This window comes from Aspergillus neoniger (assembly GCF_003184625.1).
Source record: "Aspergillus neoniger CBS 115656 unplaced genomic scaffold BO87scaffold_37, whole genome shotgun sequence".
Classification (NCBI taxonomy): domain Eukaryota; kingdom Fungi; phylum Ascomycota; class Eurotiomycetes; order Eurotiales; family Aspergillaceae; genus Aspergillus; species Aspergillus neoniger.
Genome location: NW_020291165.1, coordinates 261269 through 281340, shown reverse-complemented (window position 1 = coordinate 281340; position 20072 = coordinate 261269). Strand labels below are relative to the sequence as shown.

Sequence of the window (20072 nt, the reverse complement as noted above, 5' to 3'; positions counted from 1 at the left end):
GTACTGTGGGTCTATCAACATCACTAAACCGGATTGGGAAGCTCTGAAAGAGGTCGGAGTTAAGGAAGCAAGTTCACCATATACTAGCACTATCGACTGATACGAGTATCCGTGGCTCAGCAACGATCTGTGGGGATGTGGAGGCACGGATACGGGAATAACAGATCGGTGGATACAGGTATCATCTACATACTGTCCAATGATACTTCCTGGGCCAGTGCTTTCCTCATCGGGATACCACTTCCACCATCAAAGGAATCCCGACGGAATGTCGAGAGTTCTTCACATCATGGCGAGAGGATGGCTTTGGTTTGCTGGATAAGGACCTGATCGGAAGCTGTCAGGTTTAAAGATAAAACCCTTCCCACATGGCATCTCAGCTCGATTGTCGATCTTGATTGTCACTACTCACGGGCTTCAGTCCTTTCCCTTTCATTCAACATCATCTGGTCTGATACCTGTACCAAGTCTCACCAGATCTACCAAGTCCTACCCATTCTTTACCAGGTCTTTTTAGTTGTTTGAACACCAAGTCTTACCAAGTCTCTTTTAATCTTTTTAATCCGAGTCTAGCTATACTCCAATATCTTTGATTCTATTCAATTCAATTACCAGGCAAGTCAAGCAAAATACACACCCCATCTGTACCATTATTGTCCCATCACCCCCGTGAAAATGTCTGCTTCCAAGAACGAGCCCATTGCCATTGTTGGCAGCGCCTGTCGCTTCCCTGGGGATGCCACATCTCCTTCCAAGCTATGGGAGCTGCTCAAGGAGCCCCGTGAGGTCGCCCGGCCTATCGACCGTTTTGCGGCCTCAAGCTTCTATCACCAGAATGGTCACTACCACGGTGCTAGCAACGTCCGCGACGCGTACCTCCTTTCCGAAGACCCCCGCTACTTCGATGCCCAGTTCTTCAACATTCCCCCTGGTGAGGCCGACTCCATCGACCCCCAGCAGCGCACCGTCCTCGAGACTGTGTATGAAGCCGTTGAATCCTCTGGCCTGGTGCTCGAGGACATGCGCGGCTCAGACACGGCTGTCTACGTCGGTGTCATGTGTGACGATTACGGCAACATTTGCTACGTCGACCAGGAGGCGGTCCCTACCTATGCCGCCACCGGCACGGCCCGTAGCATTCTGTCCAACCGTGTCTCTTTCACCTTCGACTGGCGGGGTCCGTCCATGACCATTGACACGGCCTGCTCGTCGTCCCTGGTTGCTATTCACCAGTCTGTTCAGGTTCTGCGCAGCGGCAACTCTAACATCGCCGTGGCCGCCGGTGCCAACTTGATTTTCAGCCCGAGTATGTACCTCCCATAGATCCCCTCCCATCAGAAATGCTTTCGAAAGTTCGCTAATCCTCACCAAAAGACATGTTCATCGCCGAGTCGAACCTTAACATGCTTTCCCCCACGGGCAAGTCCCAGATGTGGGACGCCAACGCCAACGGTTACGCCCGTGGAGAGGGTATCGCCGCTGTCATCATGAAACGTCTGTCCGACGCGATCCGCGACGGTGACCACATTGAGTGCGTCATCCGCGAGACGGGCTGCAACCAGGATGGTCACACTCCCGGTATCACCATGCCGAGCCAGGAGGCTCAGACCAAGCTGATTCACGACACCTACCGTCGTGCCGGCTTGGACCTGAGCAAGCCCGAGGACCGCCCTCAGTACTTTGAGGCTCACGGCACTGGTACCAAGGCTGGTGACGGCGTTGAGTCCAAGGCCATCTACTACGCCTTCTTTCCCGAGGGTCAGACCACTGACGAGAGTCTGTGGGTTGGCTCCATCAAAACCATCATCGGTCACACCGAGGGTACCGCCGGTATCGCCGGTGTCATGAAGGCCTCCCTTGCCATCCAGAACAAGACCATCCCGCCCAACTTGCACCTCAAGACGCTCAACCCGGAGATTATCCCGTACTACGGCAAGCTGCAAATCGCCAAGACTGCGCAGGACTGGCCTGCGCTGCCTGCCGGTGCCGTTCGTCGTGCCTCCATAAACTCTTTCGGTTTCGGTGGTACCAACGCTCACGCCATTATTGAGGCGTACGAGCCCGAGGCCTCTCCCGTGCAGGCTGAGGCTGCGGCCAAGGCTGCTGTCGCCTTGCCCCTTACCTTTTCCGCCACCACGGAGACGTCTCTCACCAACCTCATGGCCAAGTATCTAGAGTACCTGACTGAGAACCCCGATGCCGACCTCACCAGTTTGGCCTTCACCCTGCACGACCGCCGTTCCACCTTTGCGTACCGCAGCCACATTGCGGGCCAGTCTGTCGATGAAATCTTGCCCAAGCTACAGAAGGCTGTTGAGGAGCAGCAGTCTGGCAACTCGGCCAGCATTGTCCGCGGTACTTCTGCCAAGAAGCACCTGCTCGGTGTCTTCACCGGTCAGGGCGCTCAGTGGGCGACTATGGGTCGTGAGCTGATCCGTGCCTCCAAGTTGGCCCAGGACATCATTGGCAAGCTTGAGCAGTCCCTCGCCGAGCTCCCTGCCTCTGACCGCCCGTCTTGGTCTCTCATGGAACAGCTGATGGCTGATCCGGCCCAGTCTCGCATTGCTGAGGGCGAGCTGTCACAGCCGCTGTGTACTGCCGTTCAAATAGTCCTGGTAGAGGTGCTCAAGCTGGCCGGCATCACTTTCGATGTTGTCGTCGGCCACTCCAGTGGTGAAATTGGTGCTGCGTACGCTGCCGGATTCTTTAACGCCACTGATGCCATCCGCATTGCGTTCTATCGTGGTCGCTACGCCTTCATGGCAAAGGGTCGTGAGGGCCAGAAGGGTGGTATGTTGGCTGCTGGTACCACTCTTGAGGATGCTCTCGAGCTTGTCGAGCTCCCCGCCTTTGAGGGTCGCGTTTCCGTCGCCGCATACAACTCCGACGCCAGCGTTACCCTCTCCGGTGACCTGGACGCCATTGAGGAGGTCAAGGAGGTCTTGGACGACGAGCGTGTTTTCAATCGTCAGCTCAAGGTTGACACCGCGTACCACTCGCACCACATGATCCCCTGCTCCGCCAAATACTATGAGGCCCTTAACAACTGCAACGTCCAGATCCTCAAGCCCTCTGGTGAGACCAAGTGGTACTCGTCTGTGTACGACGGCAAGCTCATGGAGCCTTGCGAGGAGCTCAAGCACACTTACTGGATCGACAACATGGTTAACATCGTCCTGTTTGCCACGGCCCTCAAGTCTGCCCTCAACAAGGCCGTACCTCAGCCCACCCAGGTCATCGAAGTTGGTCCCCACCCCGCCCTCAAGGGTCCTGCCTCCAACGTTATTGAGGACGTGGTCAAGGCTGCGCTGCCTTACACCGGAACCCTGGCTCGTGGTCAGAACGACGTCAATGCTGTGGCCTCTACCCTCGGTTACCTCTGGGCCCAGTTTGGCCGCAGCTCCGCCGACTGGAAGGGTTACTCGCAGGCCTTCTCCTCGAGCATTCCTACCATTCTCCACGAGCTGCCCAGCTACCCTTGGAACCACGACCGTCTGTTCTGGTACGAGGCTCGCAAGTCGCGTGTCAACCGCCTGCGTCAGGACCCCGCTCACGTCCTGCTTGGTACACGCACCGACACCATCAACGAGCGCGAGTACCGCTGGCGTAACTACATCAGCTCCAAGGAAATCCCCTGGCTCTCCGGCCACAGCATTCAGGGTCAAACTTTGTTCCCTGCTGCTGGTTTCCTCGTGATGGCTGTCGAGGCTGCTCGCATCGTCGGTCGTGATCAGGCCATCCACGCCATTGAGCTGCAGGACTCCCAGATCCACCGCGCCCTGGCTGTCAACGAGGACAAGGGTATCGAGACCCTCTTTACCCTGTCTAATGTCACTTCTGTCCAAACGGGTTCAGAGTCCTCTACTATCACTGCCAACTTCGCTTGCGATGCCTGCCTCCAGAAGGGTTCCGATGTCTTCACCTCCATCGCCAGCGGTAAGCTCGTCATGAGCCTCGGCACTCCTTCTTCCACGGCCCTGGTCGAGTACCCTAAGGAGGCTGGCCTCGGCATGCTGGATGTTGACTGTGACGAGTTCTACGCCTACCTCGCCTCCATCGGTTACAACTACGCTGATCTCTTCAGGGGTATCACCTCCTTGAGCCGATGCTGCGACTTGGCTCAGGGTGAGATCATTACCTCTACTGCCAGCCAGAGCGGCTCTATGGAAGAGTTCCTGCTTCACCCGTCCACTCTTGACGTTGCCTTCCAGGCCATCTTTGCCGCAATCAGCTACCCCGGAGATGGTGCGCTGTGGGCTCTGCACATCCCCACCACTATCCGCCGCGTCGTCATCAACCCTGTCATCTGTCCGATGAACGGCGGTCTTGACGAGAAGGTTCGCTTCTCGGCTACCTCCAACCGCGCTGATGACGGTACCTTCTCCGGCAGCGTTGACATCTTCCCTGTTCACAGCGACCACTCGCTGTGCCAGGTAGAGGGATTGGAGGTCAGCCCCGTGTCTCCCCCTACGGCTAAGGACGACCGCCACATGTTTGGCCACACCAGCCGCTGGCTCAGCACACCGGACGCCGAGGCCGTGGCTAAGCCTGTCTCAATCACCACCGAGCAGGAGCAGGAGCACCAGCTTCTTGACCGTCTTGCGCTCCAGGAGCTCCGGAAGATTGTTGACTCTGGTAACTCCGCGCATGCTCATCTGCGCACCTGGGCTCAGGGTGTCCTCAAGGTTGTTGGCACCGACAGCGCCACTGAGCAGATTGACAGCTCTAGCGTCACTGTGGACGAGGCTTTCGCTGCCAACCTTGCTGTCCTTAAGGCCCTTGGCTCTGGTCAGTCCGGCTTGCTGAGTAAGTTCTACGCCTCGGCATTTGGTGCTGCTGAGGCTCGGAGCGCTCTGATCTCGCTGGTTCACCAGATCTCCCGCCGCTACCCCCACATGCGCATCATGGAGCTCGGCGCCGCCAAAGGTGCTGCTACCAAGCCTCTCCTAGAGACTCTCGGTGCCCTGTGCTCCGCCTACACCGTCACTGACTCGACTGACGAGCACTTCGCGGCCCTTAAGGAGGAACACGGTGATGACCTCTTCACCCAGACCGTCGACTTGGACCAGGACCTCGAGGAGCAGGGCTTCTCTGCCGCGAGCTTTGATCTCATCATTGCCCCTACCGGCCTCCATAATGTGCAGGACCGTGCCCAGGCCATGCAGAAGCTGCGCTGGCTTACCAGGCCTGGTGGTTTCCTCTTCGTCCAGCAGATCACCAATGTCAGTGCTGCCCACGTCGGTCTGACCGTGGCTAGTTTGACGTCGCAGACTGAGGTTCCAGAGCTGTCTGAATACGATGCTCTGCTTCAGGAAGCTGGCTTCTCCGGCATTGACTCTGTCACTCCGGACTCTGTCAGCCCCTTCAGCGTTTTCGTGTCTCAGGCCGTCGACGGTCAAATCAATGCCATCCGAGCTCCTCTGAGTGCCGGTAACAAGACCACCATTGACCAGATTCTCCTCATCGGTGGTCGCCGCTTCCAGACCTCTCGCCTCATCGCAAAGATCAAGAACACCCTCGCCCAGTTCTGTGGCAACATCACGTCGATCCAGAGCATGCGCGAGTTCAAGTCGTCCATGCTGGCGTCTAGGCCTCTGGTGCTTTCGCTCACTGAGCTCGACGAGCCCTTCTTCCAGGACCTGACCGACCAGAAGTACAAGGCCCTGCAGACTCTATTCTTCCGCTCGCGTTACGTTGTCTGGGCCACTCATGGTGCCAACGGTGACAACCCTTACGCCAACGTCATGAAGGGTGTCGTCCGCTGCTTGCTGATTGAGATTCCTCACCTTCACTGCCAAATGTTCAACATCGAGGGCAAGGTCAAGATCGACCAGCACGCCACCGTTCTGGCCGAGCAGCTCCTCCGTCTACACATTGCCGACGGTTGGAAGGACAAGATCCCCGCGTACAGCCCTTTGTGGACCTCGGAGCGCGAGTTGATGCTTTCCGACGACAAGCTCCACATCACCCGCTACGACTCCGAGGCCGAGCTCAATGACCACTACAACGTCTTGCGCCGTCGTGTCGTGGCTGATGTCTCCACCGCTGACCGAGTGGTTGCCCTCACCGCCGATAAGAGGCTTCAGCAGTTCCGCCTCAACCCCCAGGCCCCCATTGGTACCGAGAAGGCCAAGGTCTTCGTCAACGTCGAGAAGTCCCTGTCCACCGCCATCAAGGTTGGCGACCTCGGCTACTTCTACCTCAGCATCGGTACCAATAAGGAGACTCGCGAGACTGTTCTCGCGCTGACTGATCAGCACCAGTCTCTTCTCACCGTTCCTGAGTCCCGGCTCCTGGCCGTCAATGTCGCCGCCAGGGAGCACCGCACCCTGCTCGTTTCTGTCGCTGCCACGCTCCTTGCCTCCGCTCTCCTCGAGAAGTCCACTGCCAGCGACAGACTCGTCTTCCATGAGGCTCCCACTGTCTTGGCTGAGCTTCTCAGAGAGAAAGCCCGCAAGACTGGCGCCCAGCTCGTCTTCACTACTGCCGATAAGGAGGCCACTGGTTACTGGCAACACGTCCACGCTTACAGCCCCGGCCGCGATCTGAGCAGGCTGGTGCAGGCCAACACGAGCCTGTTTGTTAACTTCTCTCCCGCCAGCGAGGGTAGCGAAGTTGTCAACCGTCTGAAGGCCCAGCTGCCGTTCCGCGCTCGCTACCGCACTCTCTCAGACTACCTCCCTTCGCAGTCCGTCCTCTACTCGGACTCGACCGAGGCTCAACTCGCCAAGGCACTCAAGGACGCCCATGACAAGGCTGTATCCGAGGCCTCGTCGGTTGCCTTTGGCCAGGTTGCCAATACCTTTGTGCAGCAGCTTGCCGCCGACCAGTCTCTCGGTGAGCCCCTGACCACCTTGGACTGGACTGATCCTACTCCTTTCCCCGCCAGCTTGACCCTCGCCATGGACGAGGTGCGCTTCCGCTCTGACCGGACTTACTTCCTTGTCGGTATGACTGGCAGCTTGGGCTTGTCCACCTGCGAGTTCATGATGGAGCGCGGCGCCAGGCACTTTGCCCTGTCTTCCCGTCGCCCCAACATCGACCAGCGCTGGCTCAACAAGGTCGAGACCAACTTTGGCGCCTCGGTCAAAGCGTACCCGCTTAATGTCACTAGTCGGGAGAGCCTGCAAGGAGTGTACAAGGAGATCTGTGCCACCCAGCCCCCGATTGCGGGTGTGGCCAATGCCGCCCTCATCATGCGCGATGGTCTCTTCATGGAGTCTAACGCGACCACCATGAACGAGGCTCTGGGTCCTAAGATCGACGGTACCATCTACCTGGACGAACTGTTTGCCAACGTCGATCTCGACTTCTTCATCCTCTTCTCCTCCCTGGTGTACATCACTGGTAACATTGGCCAGACCTCCTACGCTGCCGGTAATGGTTTCATGGTCAGCTTGGCCCACCAGCGTCGCCAGCGCGGCCAGTGCGCCAGTGTCATGAACCTGGGTGGTATCAACGGTATCGGCTACATTACTCGTACTGACCACAACATCCTCAACCGTCTCGACATCATGGGCTACGGTATCATGTCCGAGCTCGACTACAAGTACTTCTTTGCCGAGGCGGTCATAGCCGGTCCTCCCGACTCCGGCCGCGACCCCGAGGTCTCTGCTGGTCTCAAGTTTGTCAACCCCAAGACCGACAAGAACCCGCCCAAGTGGTGGGAGGACCCTAAGTTCAGCCACTACGTTATTGACAAGAGCGCTCGCGAGGGTGGTGACAAGGGCGCTGAGGGTGCCCTGTCCACAAAGGCCCAGCTGCAGGAGGCTGCCACTGACAAGGACGCCTTCAACATCATCCTGGCGGCCCTACAGGCCATGCTTCACAAGAAGCTTGGACTGCTACCCTCCGAGAGCGTCCTGTCCGATGTCGCCATTGTCGAGATGGGTGTTGACTCTCTCGTCGCTGTCGATATGCGCTCTTGGTTCAGCAGCGAGTTTGATCACGACATTCCCATTATCAAGATTTTGGGTGGTGCCACTCTTGCTGACCTGGTCGAGGACACTGTTGCCAACCTGTCACCGTCCATTGCCCCCAACCTGGGCGGCACCGCCGCTGCCGAAGAGGTGCCCAAGCTCGAGGTCGAGACACCTACTGAGCCTGACACGGCAGCCCCCTCTGAAGATGAGCCTTCATTTTCTGAGCTTGACACCCCTGCCACCACCGACGTTGGCGAGGGCTCTGTCACTGGCAAGTCTACCGCAGAGGAGAAGGTCGAGGCTGCCGCTGCACCTGTTACGCCAGCTGTCGTTCGCCCCGACTTTGTCCGCGTCGAGAAGATGACTCACGGCTGCTCTCGCTTCTGGTTCCTCCGCCAATACCTAGAGGATGCCAGCTGCTTCAACATCATTGTCCGCACGCGCCTAACCGGTCAGGTTGACGTGGCCCGTGTCCAAGAGGCCGTCCGCAAGGTAGGTGCCCGTCATGAGGCCCTGCGTACCGCCTACTACGTCGACGAGGATGGCGAGCCCATGATGGGTGTCATGCCCGACTCCAAGCTCCGGCTCGAGATTAGCAAAATTGCCGACGTGAGTGAGGCTGAGAAGGCACACAAGGAGGTTTCTAAGTACAACTTCGACATCGAGAACGGTGAGGTCATCCGCATGCAGCTGCTGACTGTCGGTCCCCGCGAGCACCACCTCATCTTCGCCGTCCACCACATTGCCATTGATGGCTTCTCCTTCAATCTCATGATCCGCGACATGGACATGTTCTACCAGGGCAAGCCCGTGCCCCAGATTGCCTCGCAGTTCACCGACCTGGCCATCCAGCAGCGCAAGGACATTGAGAGTGGTCGCCTGCAGGACGACATTGTCTTCTGGAAGAAGATCTACACTACGCTGCCCGACCCTCTGCCTCTCTTCCCCTTCCCTGGCGTTGGTGCTCGTCTCCCACAGACCAAGTACGAGCACGAGGAGGTTGAGATGGTGCTCGACTCGGCGATTGCGCAGAAGATCCGCACCCTCTGCCGCCAAAACCGCTGCACCACGTTCCACTTCTTCCTCGCCACTTTCCGACTCTTCCTCACCCGCTGGCTCGAGATTGACGACCTGTGCATTGGTATCGCTGACGCCAACCGCAAGGATATTAAGACCCTGGCTACCGTAGGTTTCCTGCTGAACCTGATCCCTCTCCGCTTCGGCGGCCTCACAGGCAAGGAGACCTTCTCCGCCCTCCTCAACACCGCCAAGCAGACCTCATACTCTGCTCTCAACCACTCCGCCCTCCCCTTTGACCTGCTGTTGCAGGAGCTCGAGGTGCCTCGCTCCTCCTCTCACAGCCCTATGTTCCAGGCTTTCCTCGACTACCGTCAGCTCTCTCTGAAGACTCCCCCCATGCTCGAGTCCCAGACCGAGGGTGAGAGCAACTTCGGTGCCACCGCCTACGACGTCGTTCTGGACGTCACTGACGACGCCGCCTCCGACATCACCATCAAGTGGCAGACGCAGAAGTCGCTGTACAATGGCCGCCACACTCAGGCCATGATGGACAGCTACATGCATCTGCTGCATCACTGTGCCAATGGTCCCGCCGGCCCCATCGCCTCCGCTCCCCTCTACCGGGACGAGCATGTCACGGCTGCCATTGAGGCTGGACGTGGTGAGTATCATATGAAACAACCCCTATTCCTACTACTACTGCTACCGAGCCCCGATTGACTGTTTTGTCTATCTCTCTATGTAGGCCCCCAGTTTGACAGCGAGTGGCCCGAGACCCTGTCTCTCAAGGTCGACCAAGTCTCTGCCCAGTTCCCCAACGATATTGCCCTGCGCGACGGCCTCGGCGACTCCATGACCTACAAAGCTATGGACCGCATCATCGACCAGATCTCCGAGGAGCTCGTCCAGACTAACATTCAGCCCGGTGACAAGGTCGGTGTGTTCCAACAGCCCTCGGCCATGTGGATCTGCTCCTTGCTCGCCATCTGGCGCAGCGGTGCCGTCTACGTGCCTCTTGACCCCCGCAATGGCCTGCCCCGTCTGGCGGCCACTTGCAGTGTTGTCGAGCCCTGCTCCGTGCTGTGCGACAGCTCCAGTGTCTTTGATGTCGCCCGGCTCGCTCTCCCTGCTGGCGCCAGCACTATCAACGTTGACCAAGTCCGCAAGGCCAACGGCTCTCCCGCTCGCCGTCCAAACTTGTCCAAGGGCGTTTTGTCTGCCATCATCGTCTCTAGCAGTGGTTCCACCGGTATCCCTAAGGGTATCGAGGTCCGCCACCAGAGCTTGCTCAACCTCTTCGAGGGTGACGGTCAGATCTGGAACCTCGGCCGCCCCAACTGCGTTCAGCAGAGTGCCTACAGTTTCGACATCTCTCTTGACCAAATCTTTACCTCTCTCGTGAACGGTGGCAACCTCTACGTCGCTTCCCAGGCCCAGCGCTCCGACCCCCAAGCCATGGCTGAGCTCATCGCCAACAACCAGATCACCTACACCATGGCTACCCCGTCCGAGTATTCCAACTGGATCAACTATGCCGCTCCCACCCTGTCGAAGGCCACGAGCTGGCGCCGCGCCAACGTTGGTGGGGAGGGCTGGAACGCTACCCTGCGTGACTCCTTTGCCACGCTCAACCTGCCCAACCTCAAGATCCAGAACTGCTACGGTCCTGCCGAGAACAGCGTCTGGTGCACTCGTCAGCCCATTGACTATCCTTCCGAGTCTACTCTCATCCCGGCCGGTCCTGCTCTTCCCAACTACTCTTTCTACATCGTGGACAAGCAGCTTGATGTTGTCCCCACCGGCGTCCAGGGCGAGATCCTCATTGGCGGTGCCGGTACCGCCGTTGGCTACTACAAGCGCACCGACCTGACCAACGAGAAGTTCATCGAGGACAAGAATGCCTCCTCTGTTCACGTTGCTAAGGGCTGGAACCGCGCCTACCGCACCGGTGACAAGGGTTATCTCATGGACGACGGCACCCTCGTTGTCCTTGGCCGCATCACTGGTGACACCCAGATCAAGCTTCGCGGTTTCCGTATCGAGCTCGAGGACATCGAAGCCACCATTGTCCGCGCCTCCAATGGCGTCCTGTCTCGCGTTGTTGCCAACGTGCGCGGCGAGGGTCACGAGACCTACCTGGTCGGCTTCGTCGAGTTTGCTGACGGCTACCCGACCGACCAGCAGAAGACTTACCTCGCTCAGCTACTCAACAAGGTGCCCCTGCCCCTGTACATGAAGCCCAACATGCTCATCCCGCTTGACCGCATTCCCCTGAACTCCCACGGAAAGGTCAACAGACTGGCCATTGCCACAATTCCTATCCACCCCCAGGTCGATGCTGCTGAGATCTCTACTGAGGTCACCGACACTGAGAAGGCGATCTGGGAGCTGTGGCAGGAGATCCTGCCCCAGTCCGTTATGGATGGTGCGGCCATTAACTTGAACCACGACTTCTTCCAGCTTGGAGGTAACTCCTTGCTTACTGTCCGTCTCCAGTCTCGCATCCGCGAGGCTTTTGGCGTCGTCGTTCCTCTCCACAAGGTCATCGAGTCCAGCAAGCTATCGGCTCTGGGCGCCCTCCTCGATGAGTTTTTGGCCAACTCTCGCATCAACTGGGACCTCGAGACTGCCCTCACCGATGAGATGCTCCACATCTCTCCCGCTGAAACCTCCTCCACCACCCGCAAGAACGCTCAGCCGCTGACTGTCATCCTCACCGGTGCCTCTGGATTCATTGGTCGTCACATCTTGGAACGCCTTATCCAGGATCCCAAGATCGGCCGCGTCCACTGCATTGCTCACCGTCCCCTGTCTGACGAGCTGCCTCACCGCCAGAAGTTCAACGCCGTTGTCGCCTCCTCTTCCAAGATCTCCGTACACGAGGGTGATCTGAGTGCTCCTCGCCTCGGTCTGTCCGAAACCGACTTCGCCGCTCTCGCCCAGCAGGCCGACATGATCATTCACAGTGGTGCCAACCGTTCCTTCTTCAGCACCTACGACCAAGTCCAGGCCATCAACGTCCAGTCCACCAAGGAGCTCGCTCTCATGTCTGCCGCTTCCCTGCGTGACCACCGCCGCATTGTACCCTTCCACTTCCTTTCTGGTAGCGAGGCCGCCACCATCGAGCCTGCTTCGGACGGCTCCCAGGGCTACGTCGCCTCCAAGTGGGCCAGCGAACGCTTCCTCGAGAAGTACGCTGACCAGCTGCGCCTGCCCGTCCACATCCACCGCCAATTGCCCGTTCCCGAGGGTCGTGAGGCCCAAGGTGAGGAGCTCGACCAGATCCTCCAGGAGTTCGTCGACGTCGCCGCCAACATGACCGAGCTGCCCGACTCGACCACCTGGGGCGGTCACTACGACCTGATCCCCGCTGACCGTCTGTCTCGCGACATTGTCGGCCATGCCTTCACTGCCCTGACCTCGACCGACAACCAGATCTCCAGCGACAACGTCAAGCAGTACTCGCATCTGAGCTCCGTCCGCATGGACATTGCAAAGGTTGTCGAGAGGCTAGACTCGCTGCCCGAGTACGCCCAGAGCGGCCGGCCCAAGATCCCGGCCCACGTCTGGGTCGGCAAGGCTAAGATTGCCGGCTTCCGCTACCAATTCAGCACCATGAACATGGTCCTGCAAGATGCCGAGGGCAAGGGCCTCGCTACGCTGTCGCGGTAGAGTGTTGACCATTCTATCTGACTTGTATGTTCTTGTATATACCTTTACTCATCACTCTCTGTGTTTTCCTCTCTTTGTATAGCTTGACTCATCACTCTCCCTATTTCCTCGCTTTGTATCCTCATTCATCACTCTCTCTGTCTCTCTCTGTCTAAAATTGTCGTGTTTATATTGGCTTTTACTTTCTCGTTAATAAAGACTTGGTACAATATTTTCTCTCCCCTTTGTAGTGCTGCCTTAGTTCCTTAGAGTGTAATATCTTGTATGTTTTTCCTTTTCTCTCAGGTTCTACGATGCTTTGAAGTACAATGTGTATAATATTCTTAAAGAGGCTAGAGATATCGAATCATATAATTCATATTTTCACATTTTTCCAAATCTTTGGTTACGTAACGATAAAGACTTGAGCATTTCTTCCAAGAAAGTATCTCCCAGTTTCATTACAACGTCTCAGCCACACTGAGCATAGTTTATCATCTCAATTCTGCGTTTTTCGCAAGAATAACACTTGATTGCTCAAGTAATACAGTAAGATATAAAACTTCAATATATAGGGTAGATCCTAGAATGATTCCAGATAATGATAACTATCATGATTGAATAACAAAGGGTTTAGAGAAGAGTGGATGCAAATCTATCTCGTCTTTCTCCAGGCAAAGTCAAGTTACGATTTATTGGCTACTACAGTTCGCGATGTTTGCATTGTACAGGATTCGTATGAAGTTTCTGGTGATCAGAAATGTGTCAACTTGTGCCAAGATATATTCATTTATCTTGCAGGGCATGTACAAACGTTTGACTGGTGTCGTAGTCTGAGCTGTCCTTTGTGTAGCAACCTGTGATCACTGAAACATACACGCTACTTTTAACAGACAAATATTACGCAGAAACAATGCAATTCAATATGGATTTGGCAAGAGACTTCATTCAGGCAAAAGATTTCTTCCTAGCTTCAAAGTAACAACGGTATCGTCAAGTACATATGAAAAAATAAAAAAGAACAAAGAACAGATTTATATACATCGCCTCAAGGCTGGCATACTGTGCCCCCTTTGATGTAGCCCACCCCCACAGTCAAACAATCATCAAATACATATACACCCCGGGTTATCTAAATCTAACCCTGGTAGTCATAGACAAGCTTAGCCTCGAGCCTCTCACCATCATCCTTGGTGACGAGGACCCGCCGAGCGTGGTAGCGAGTGCCGCCGATGACAATGAAGCCAACGACCTGCTGGGTAATGACGCCCTTGGAGTCGAGGTGCTCAGTCTTGAAGTGCATGACCTCCTCGGTTCCGTCCTCCCAACCCTGGCGGAGGTAGTCGTCGTCGAGGTCGGCGAGCTTGCAGATGCGGGAGCGACCGCGGATGTTGCCGAAGAGGCCGTGGGTGAGCTCCACGGGCTCCCAGTTCAGGACACGCTTCTCCTGGGTGGCGGGGAGGCCGCCGCTGGGCTTGTTCTCGATGTCGAGGTGGATGTTGCCGGTCTCGTCCGTGCTCTGGCTGATGTTCAGAGTGACGTGGGCCATGGCAATGACCTTGCGGGTCAGCCAGTTCACGCCCTGGACCTTGAGGATATCGGCCGAGGACTCGGAGAGGGTGTTGTTCTGTAGGTATGTTTAGTATATGGACAGGACTTTGTGGCATATATGGGAGGGGAATTGGTTGGTGTCTCTTACAGCAGTCCAGGAACCGTTAAGGTCGTGGATGGTCTTGGAAGCGGGAGCGGCCATTGTGTTGATGTGTGAGTGGTTTTGAGGGTATAGGATTAGGGAAGTGTAGTGAAGGTAGAATTGAGGTTTTGTAGGATGGTGAGTGTGAGTTGGTTTGTTGATTGATTGATTGATGAGTTTCTGAAGCTTCCAACACGTCGCCCATATATACTTCGATGAATATAGATGACACGCCTTGTTCGGTCGGTGCCTGATACGACACAGCCCACTTAGAGTGTCATATTCAGCCGCAGACGGAGTAGCATACCAAACAGCACCGGCGTAGTGAATTACCAGTTTGCCGCGTCGGGCATAGAAAGCCGGCCATTTGGGGGCCACATGTTCGTCGCGGTCGACAGGGATCAAAAGTGGATGGGTAGGGCGGCACGGCTGCGAGTATGCGGGAATGTGAAATGCTTGTGTTGGTGACAAGAGTCAAAGCCGCAGCGCCAAGAGTTGCCTCAATAAGGGGCAATGCCCGGGGCTGTCACATTTGCGCTAGTAAAAGGACAAAGAAAGACACAACAAGCTCCGCAGCCACATTTTCAAACGGAGAGCCACTTGCACCTTGCTAACCTAAATAGGACACAGCGGGAGATCATCCCGCAACCCTATCCCAAACGGGTATGCAGGATGTTAGGCACTGTCAGATGCACTGCCAGTGGACGATCCGGCGTCTTGTCCATGTAGGAACCAGATCCGAAGCGATCATTGCTTTTTCTCAGCTTTCTTACATCTTTTTATTCTCCATCTCTTGGCCATCATCGACAATCCTCTCTCTTTATCTCAATTTCTTCTTTGCACTCCTACAATTCCCCCCGGTCGCAACTCCCTCGCGAGACTAAACCTATTTCTTCCCCTACCTCGTATCGCTATCAACAACTGTATCCACTAGGATTTGGGGGCCACTGCAAGCCAAGCACAGATTCACAGACGTGACACAAGGATCAACCGAGTACTGACGGGTGTCTCGCAATTCTCCAGCAAGGGGGATCATTTCCAACATTATGTACACGCAGTCCGAGAAGTTGCCCTTGAATGGACAGGATCGCATGCATCCACAAACACGATACGACCCACCTAGCCACCCGCCTCCTCAATACGAGCAAGCCCAGTACGGACAGCCTCAGTATGGACCTCCCCAAACAGGACAACCTCATTACGGACAATCACAATACGGCCAACCTCAATATGGCCAACCCCAATATGGTCAGCCTCATTACGGACAGCAACAATATACCCAGCCCCAATATGGCCAACCGCAATATGGCCAACAACCTCAGTATGGCCAGCCACAGTATGGACAAACACCATACGGACAGCTTCAGCCCGGTCCCAACCCCATGTTTGGAGGGCAACCCACCCCAGATCCCAGATACGACTCACAAGCCGGGATGGCCACCATGGGAGGGCCATTGCCTCTTCCCGTCGTGATCCCACAGCAGCGCCCAGGGTCTCAGGAGCGAGGCTTCATGGCCGCCTACGCACCATCCCTTGAGTCGTGCGGCATCGACCAAAGGTCGTTCCTGCGCTTCATCGACGAGACCAACACAGCCCTAGAGGGCAACAAGTACCTCGCCGGTGTGCAAGTAGTCTCTCTCGGCGTGGGCTTCACCCCCGAGGTCATCGTCATGGGCGTCGCCGCAGCAGTGCAAGCAGGCGCCTGGGTAGCCAACAAGGGCTACGTCAGAGGAAAGTAAGTGCCGACCACGACCTCTCTCCCCTAAAGCCATGAGTGCTAATCCGCCCTAACTTAGGACCAACAACGTCATGGACAAGTACAATCGCGAGCTTTTCGCCCCTAACGGTCTGTTCTGCATGATTATGAAACATGATCCGGAGCTCAAGGAGCCCAAGAACTCCAGCCGTCTGAAGCAACTCGCCTCAATGGCTGTCAACGGCTCAAGCAATGGCGGCGGCAGTGCATGGATGCGTAACCACATTTCCGGCTCGACGCAGGGACCCGGTGGTCTTCCTATAGCCGTCGCACCGCTTGTCTACATGGACAACCGCCGCCAACACAAGAACTACCTGTCCGATTCTCCGTCGGAGTCACCGGCCCCGGAGAGGGATGTCGCTCCCCCCGCCGGAGGCAAGGTTTCAACCAAGGAAAAGGCCAAGAAGGCCTTTGATAACTTCAACGACTACCTCGATCGTCGCGCTCGCGCAAAGTACATGGCCGAGAACGGCAACGACGCGCTGAGCGGGCCGGCGGGTCGTGGCTTCAGCAATCGGTACCTGGACCCCAATCATCCGGCCGTCAACGGGGGGTTGATTGGCATGCTTTCCGGCGGCGTGTTGAGTCCTACCCCAGAGCAGCGTGCGCAGAAGAAGGCCGCCAGGATTGATGAAGAGGAGAGGAGAGTTCTTGATGAATACAACGACCGGAAGGAACGCATCTTGAACGATCGACGTAGTCAATCCGAGACAGATCGCGAGTTGAGGCGGTTGGACAAGGACTATGAGCCTCGTCTGGAGGTGTTCCGCAAGAAGAGAAGGGAGCTGGAAGGTGGTAAACGATCCATCAAGAGCGTAAGTCTAAATCCATCTCTGACTTGGCGGTATTGTTCCTTTGACTGACCATGGCTTTCTGCAGAACATTTTATACCTGATGATTGTCAACCTTCCTTCGGACGCTACTCTTGCTGCCGCTTCGTCGAAGCTGGACCAGGAATATGGTCATAGTGTCACGACCGAGACGATGCCACCACCAGCGTACTAAGCGTTTCATTGATTATGCATTCACGTTTTTTCGGGCATTTCATTTAATGTAGCGGGTTTTATGCGAAGGACTTTTATGATTTTTATGCATCGATAGCAATGTTGAATGATTTTATGCGATAGACTAAATACCCCAAATCAGACAAAATTGGAGTTTCAATCTCACCTCATGCTCTCTACTGGTGTAGTCCATGTTGGGATAGTAATCTTTCCGTCGCTAGTTTGACTAGATGCGATATATCGTTTTGGGTCTAGCGGTTAGTGCTTTTATAAGACAAAGCTAATTGCCCGTGTTAGACCCGGACACTGAGATTGTGTTACCACCTGACATTTTCATTATTCTCACTATTTACAAGCAAAGAAACCATAGAGTACATCAATAGCACAGACAACACTGGTGGGGGTGATGGTCAAAACGCTCAGATACCTATCCGTTCCAGAGTACCCGCCATACACTGTACTGAATAACTATTACAAAAATGACAGCAGATCCAAGGAGAGAAATAAAACATCAATAGAAAGTATGACAATTTGTACAAGCTGAAAATGAAATGTCGTATACTTGTCGAAGAAGAGTCGAAGGAGTGTTGAAGGAGAGTCCTGCTCCTTTCTTACCGGCTAGCCTCGTGGAGGCGCACCGTGACCGTGTCACCAGGAGCGCTGACCAGGGTCAAGCCCCACCTAATTCTCTGGTCGGCGTTGACATCCTCGAGTCCGTCGAAGCGCTGGAGCATACGGACAAGGACGTAGCCAGCCTCGGTGAGAGCGAACTGCTGGCCAATGCAGATGCGCGGCCCACCGTTGAAGGGGAGGTACTCCCAGCCGGAGCGGCGGGCCTCCCAGCGCTCGGGCTTGAACTCGCCCGAGTCCTTGCCCCAGACATCCTCGCGGCGGTGCAACATGTGCACGTTGTACAGGACGGCCTGGCCCTTCTTGATGTACACGGGGCTCTGGCCATCGGGGCCGCCGCCGCGGGGCAGGCTGGTGTCCTTGGTGGCGTAGCGGGCGTTGGTAGGCAAGGGCGGGAACAGGCGGAGCGTCTCGCTCATAACCTGCTGCAGGTACGTGCAGGCCTTGAGGGTGGCAAAGGTGATGTTTTGGGGGTTCTCGTAGGTGCCGAAGTCGGCGATGATGGCCTCGCGCAGCTTACGGAAGACCTCTGGGTGGCGGGAGAGCAGCAGGGTGGTCCAGCTCAGCAGCGCGGCGGTGGTATCGCGGCCGGCGAGCAGGACGTTGAGCAGCTGGGAGCGCAGCTCGATTGGGTCCTTGGTGGTTGCGGCCATGGCGTGGACAAAGATGTAATGCTCGGATGCGCCCTCCTCGGGCTGCTGCTTCTTCTTGTGGTCGTGCAGGGCCTTGGCGACGCATTCGTCAACGAAACGGTGGACCTCCTGGCAGCAGGTTCGAAACTCTTTGCCGTCGTATAGGAACTTCATGCGAGGTAGACGTAGGCGCTGCGCCATGTACCACTGGGCGCGGTCAAAGTACTTGCCAAAGTCAGTCACCTTGCCGCCACTGGCCATGTGGTCCTCGGCGTCACCCATGGCGGCCAGCTGGGAGTAGCAGCTCTCGCCGAAGAGCAGCTCGGTTGCAGAGTCGAGGGTCAAACGAAAGTAGATGCTTTGCATGTCAACCTCGGTCCAGCCGTTGCTTCCGGCGGCGGGTATGGCACGCATGGCATTTTGGACGTGGCGCTCTTCGAGACGCAGGTCGCTGATTTGGTCCCGGGTGAACTGGGGCCGGAGCATTGTACGCGAGTGCGACCACTCGGCGCCGTCGTTGATGAACTGCATGCACACTGATTGTCAGTTTGGGCCAAATCTACATGCAACGAAAACAGCACGAGGAATAATGAGAACATACGATTCCCTTACCCAATAACGGGCCCATGCATCCCAGTCTCTCACCACCAACGGAAAAGTCTTTGAACTGCTTGGCTAACATGGCCTGGAGATTCTCGGGGTCAAAGGTGAGCATGTTCTCACCCAGACCTCTCTTGAGACGGAAGGTCGAAACGTAGCGTCCGGCGATGTCGCGCATGATGTTAGTGCGGCTCTCGAGCAGCTCAGGCACCACCTTGTTCTTGTCCGCCTGGATGATCTCCAGAATATCGCCAATAGCGAGGGGGTCCTTGGATGGAGCCATGGGCGCTGGCCGGCAGCCCATGCGCTTGGCATTTTGATAGTGCCTCCATTTCTCGCTCACGATGCGCGCGACAAAAGTAAGGCCGGCGAGGACCAGAAAGAGTGTCTTGAGTCCCATGGTGGTCTAAATATTTGAGAATTGAAGACTAAGGGTTATGGTCTGAATGAAGGTATGCCTGTGTGGCATGTAATGTTAACGACAAGTTCCTTTCGATAGAAGCGCCCGTACATAGATATATCTTCATTTTCCATTTCGTATTCCATGGTCACTTAGTCTGGCCATTCTTAGTGAATCCCGCAGGAGTCAATATTCCACTCAGTAGATACTCTATTGTCAGCATTGCTATACTCGATGGATCTATGGAGTTGTGGTAGATCCTTCCGGAGGCGTGGCAGATCGGAGTGAGTGGGTAGATTCCGGTAAATGCTACCCAATCGGGAAAGCGTTGCTAGCTGACGCTGGGATCCCGCACGTATTTGGCCCCTTTGCACAGCCCGACACAAACAGGGCTGCCCTGCCTGTTCTTCATGTTTTGTTCCTGATGAGTCTCATTGTAGTAAGTTGGAAACCATTCATCATCTTGACATCAATCATGCCACCGACACGCTTGACCGCGTCGTACGATGCTACTTATACGACTTTCTAAACACGTGCATTTCCCGCCTTCAGCTTGTTGACCCTAAAATGGATCATTCATTCAAGACCTCGCCAATCGCCGCTTTGGGTTAGGTTTTCCAGTTCTTCACCGCCCATGGGCTCTGGCGGATATTCCGAGATGCATAAACCGTGGATGATCTGGATTAGTCATTTGGCATAACATTGGTAACTAGTTACTACATAACTAGTCATTATTTCTGTCACGTTTTTGGGGGTGCTTCATA

General features: G+C 55.9%; 4 protein-coding genes across 4 annotated transcripts; 2 read left to right on the top strand and 2 right to left on the bottom strand.

Moving 5' to 3' along the window:
- Positions 1-675: 675 nt before the first annotated feature.
- On the top strand, positions 676-12831 carry BO87DRAFT_445177 (hybrid NRPS/PKS enzyme; the record flags this gene model as incomplete). Its single annotated transcript, XM_025628156.1, has 3 exons — positions 676-1306; positions 1375-9603; positions 9688-12831. The coding sequence occupies 3 exons, from the start codon at positions 676-678 to the stop codon at positions 12612-12614; spliced, it is 11787 nt and encodes a 3928-aa protein (XP_025475926.1). The 3' UTR covers positions 12615-12831.
- A 794-nt stretch (positions 12832-13625) lies between these two features.
- On the bottom strand, positions 13626-14439 carry BO87DRAFT_418981 (uncharacterized protein). The gene is made up of 2 exons (XM_025626911.1): positions 14293-14439; positions 13626-14220 (listed from the first exon to the last, which is right to left on the bottom strand). Exons 1-2 carry the CDS (start codon positions 14344-14346, stop codon positions 13732-13734), a joined length of 543 nt encoding a protein of 180 aa, XP_025475925.1. The 5' UTR covers positions 14347-14439; the 3' UTR covers positions 13626-13731.
- A 735-nt stretch (positions 14440-15174) lies between these two features.
- On the top strand, positions 15175-17047 carry BO87DRAFT_367169 (uncharacterized protein; the record flags this gene model as incomplete). Its single annotated transcript, XM_025621873.1, has 3 exons — positions 15175-16021; positions 16083-16857; positions 16922-17047. The coding sequence occupies exons 1-3, from the start codon at positions 15333-15335 to the stop codon at positions 17045-17047; spliced, it is 1590 nt and encodes a 529-aa protein (XP_025475924.1). The 5' UTR covers positions 15175-15332.
- A 401-nt stretch (positions 17048-17448) lies between these two features.
- BO87DRAFT_367165 (cytochrome P450) lies at positions 17449-19366 on the bottom strand. The gene is made up of 2 exons (XM_025621872.1): positions 18910-19366; positions 17449-18833 (listed from the first exon to the last, which is right to left on the bottom strand). The coding sequence occupies exons 1-2, from the start codon at positions 19306-19308 to the stop codon at positions 17658-17660; spliced, it is 1575 nt and encodes a 524-aa protein (XP_025475923.1). The 5' UTR covers positions 19309-19366; the 3' UTR covers positions 17449-17657.
- Between the last annotated feature and the right edge of the window lie 706 nt (positions 19367-20072).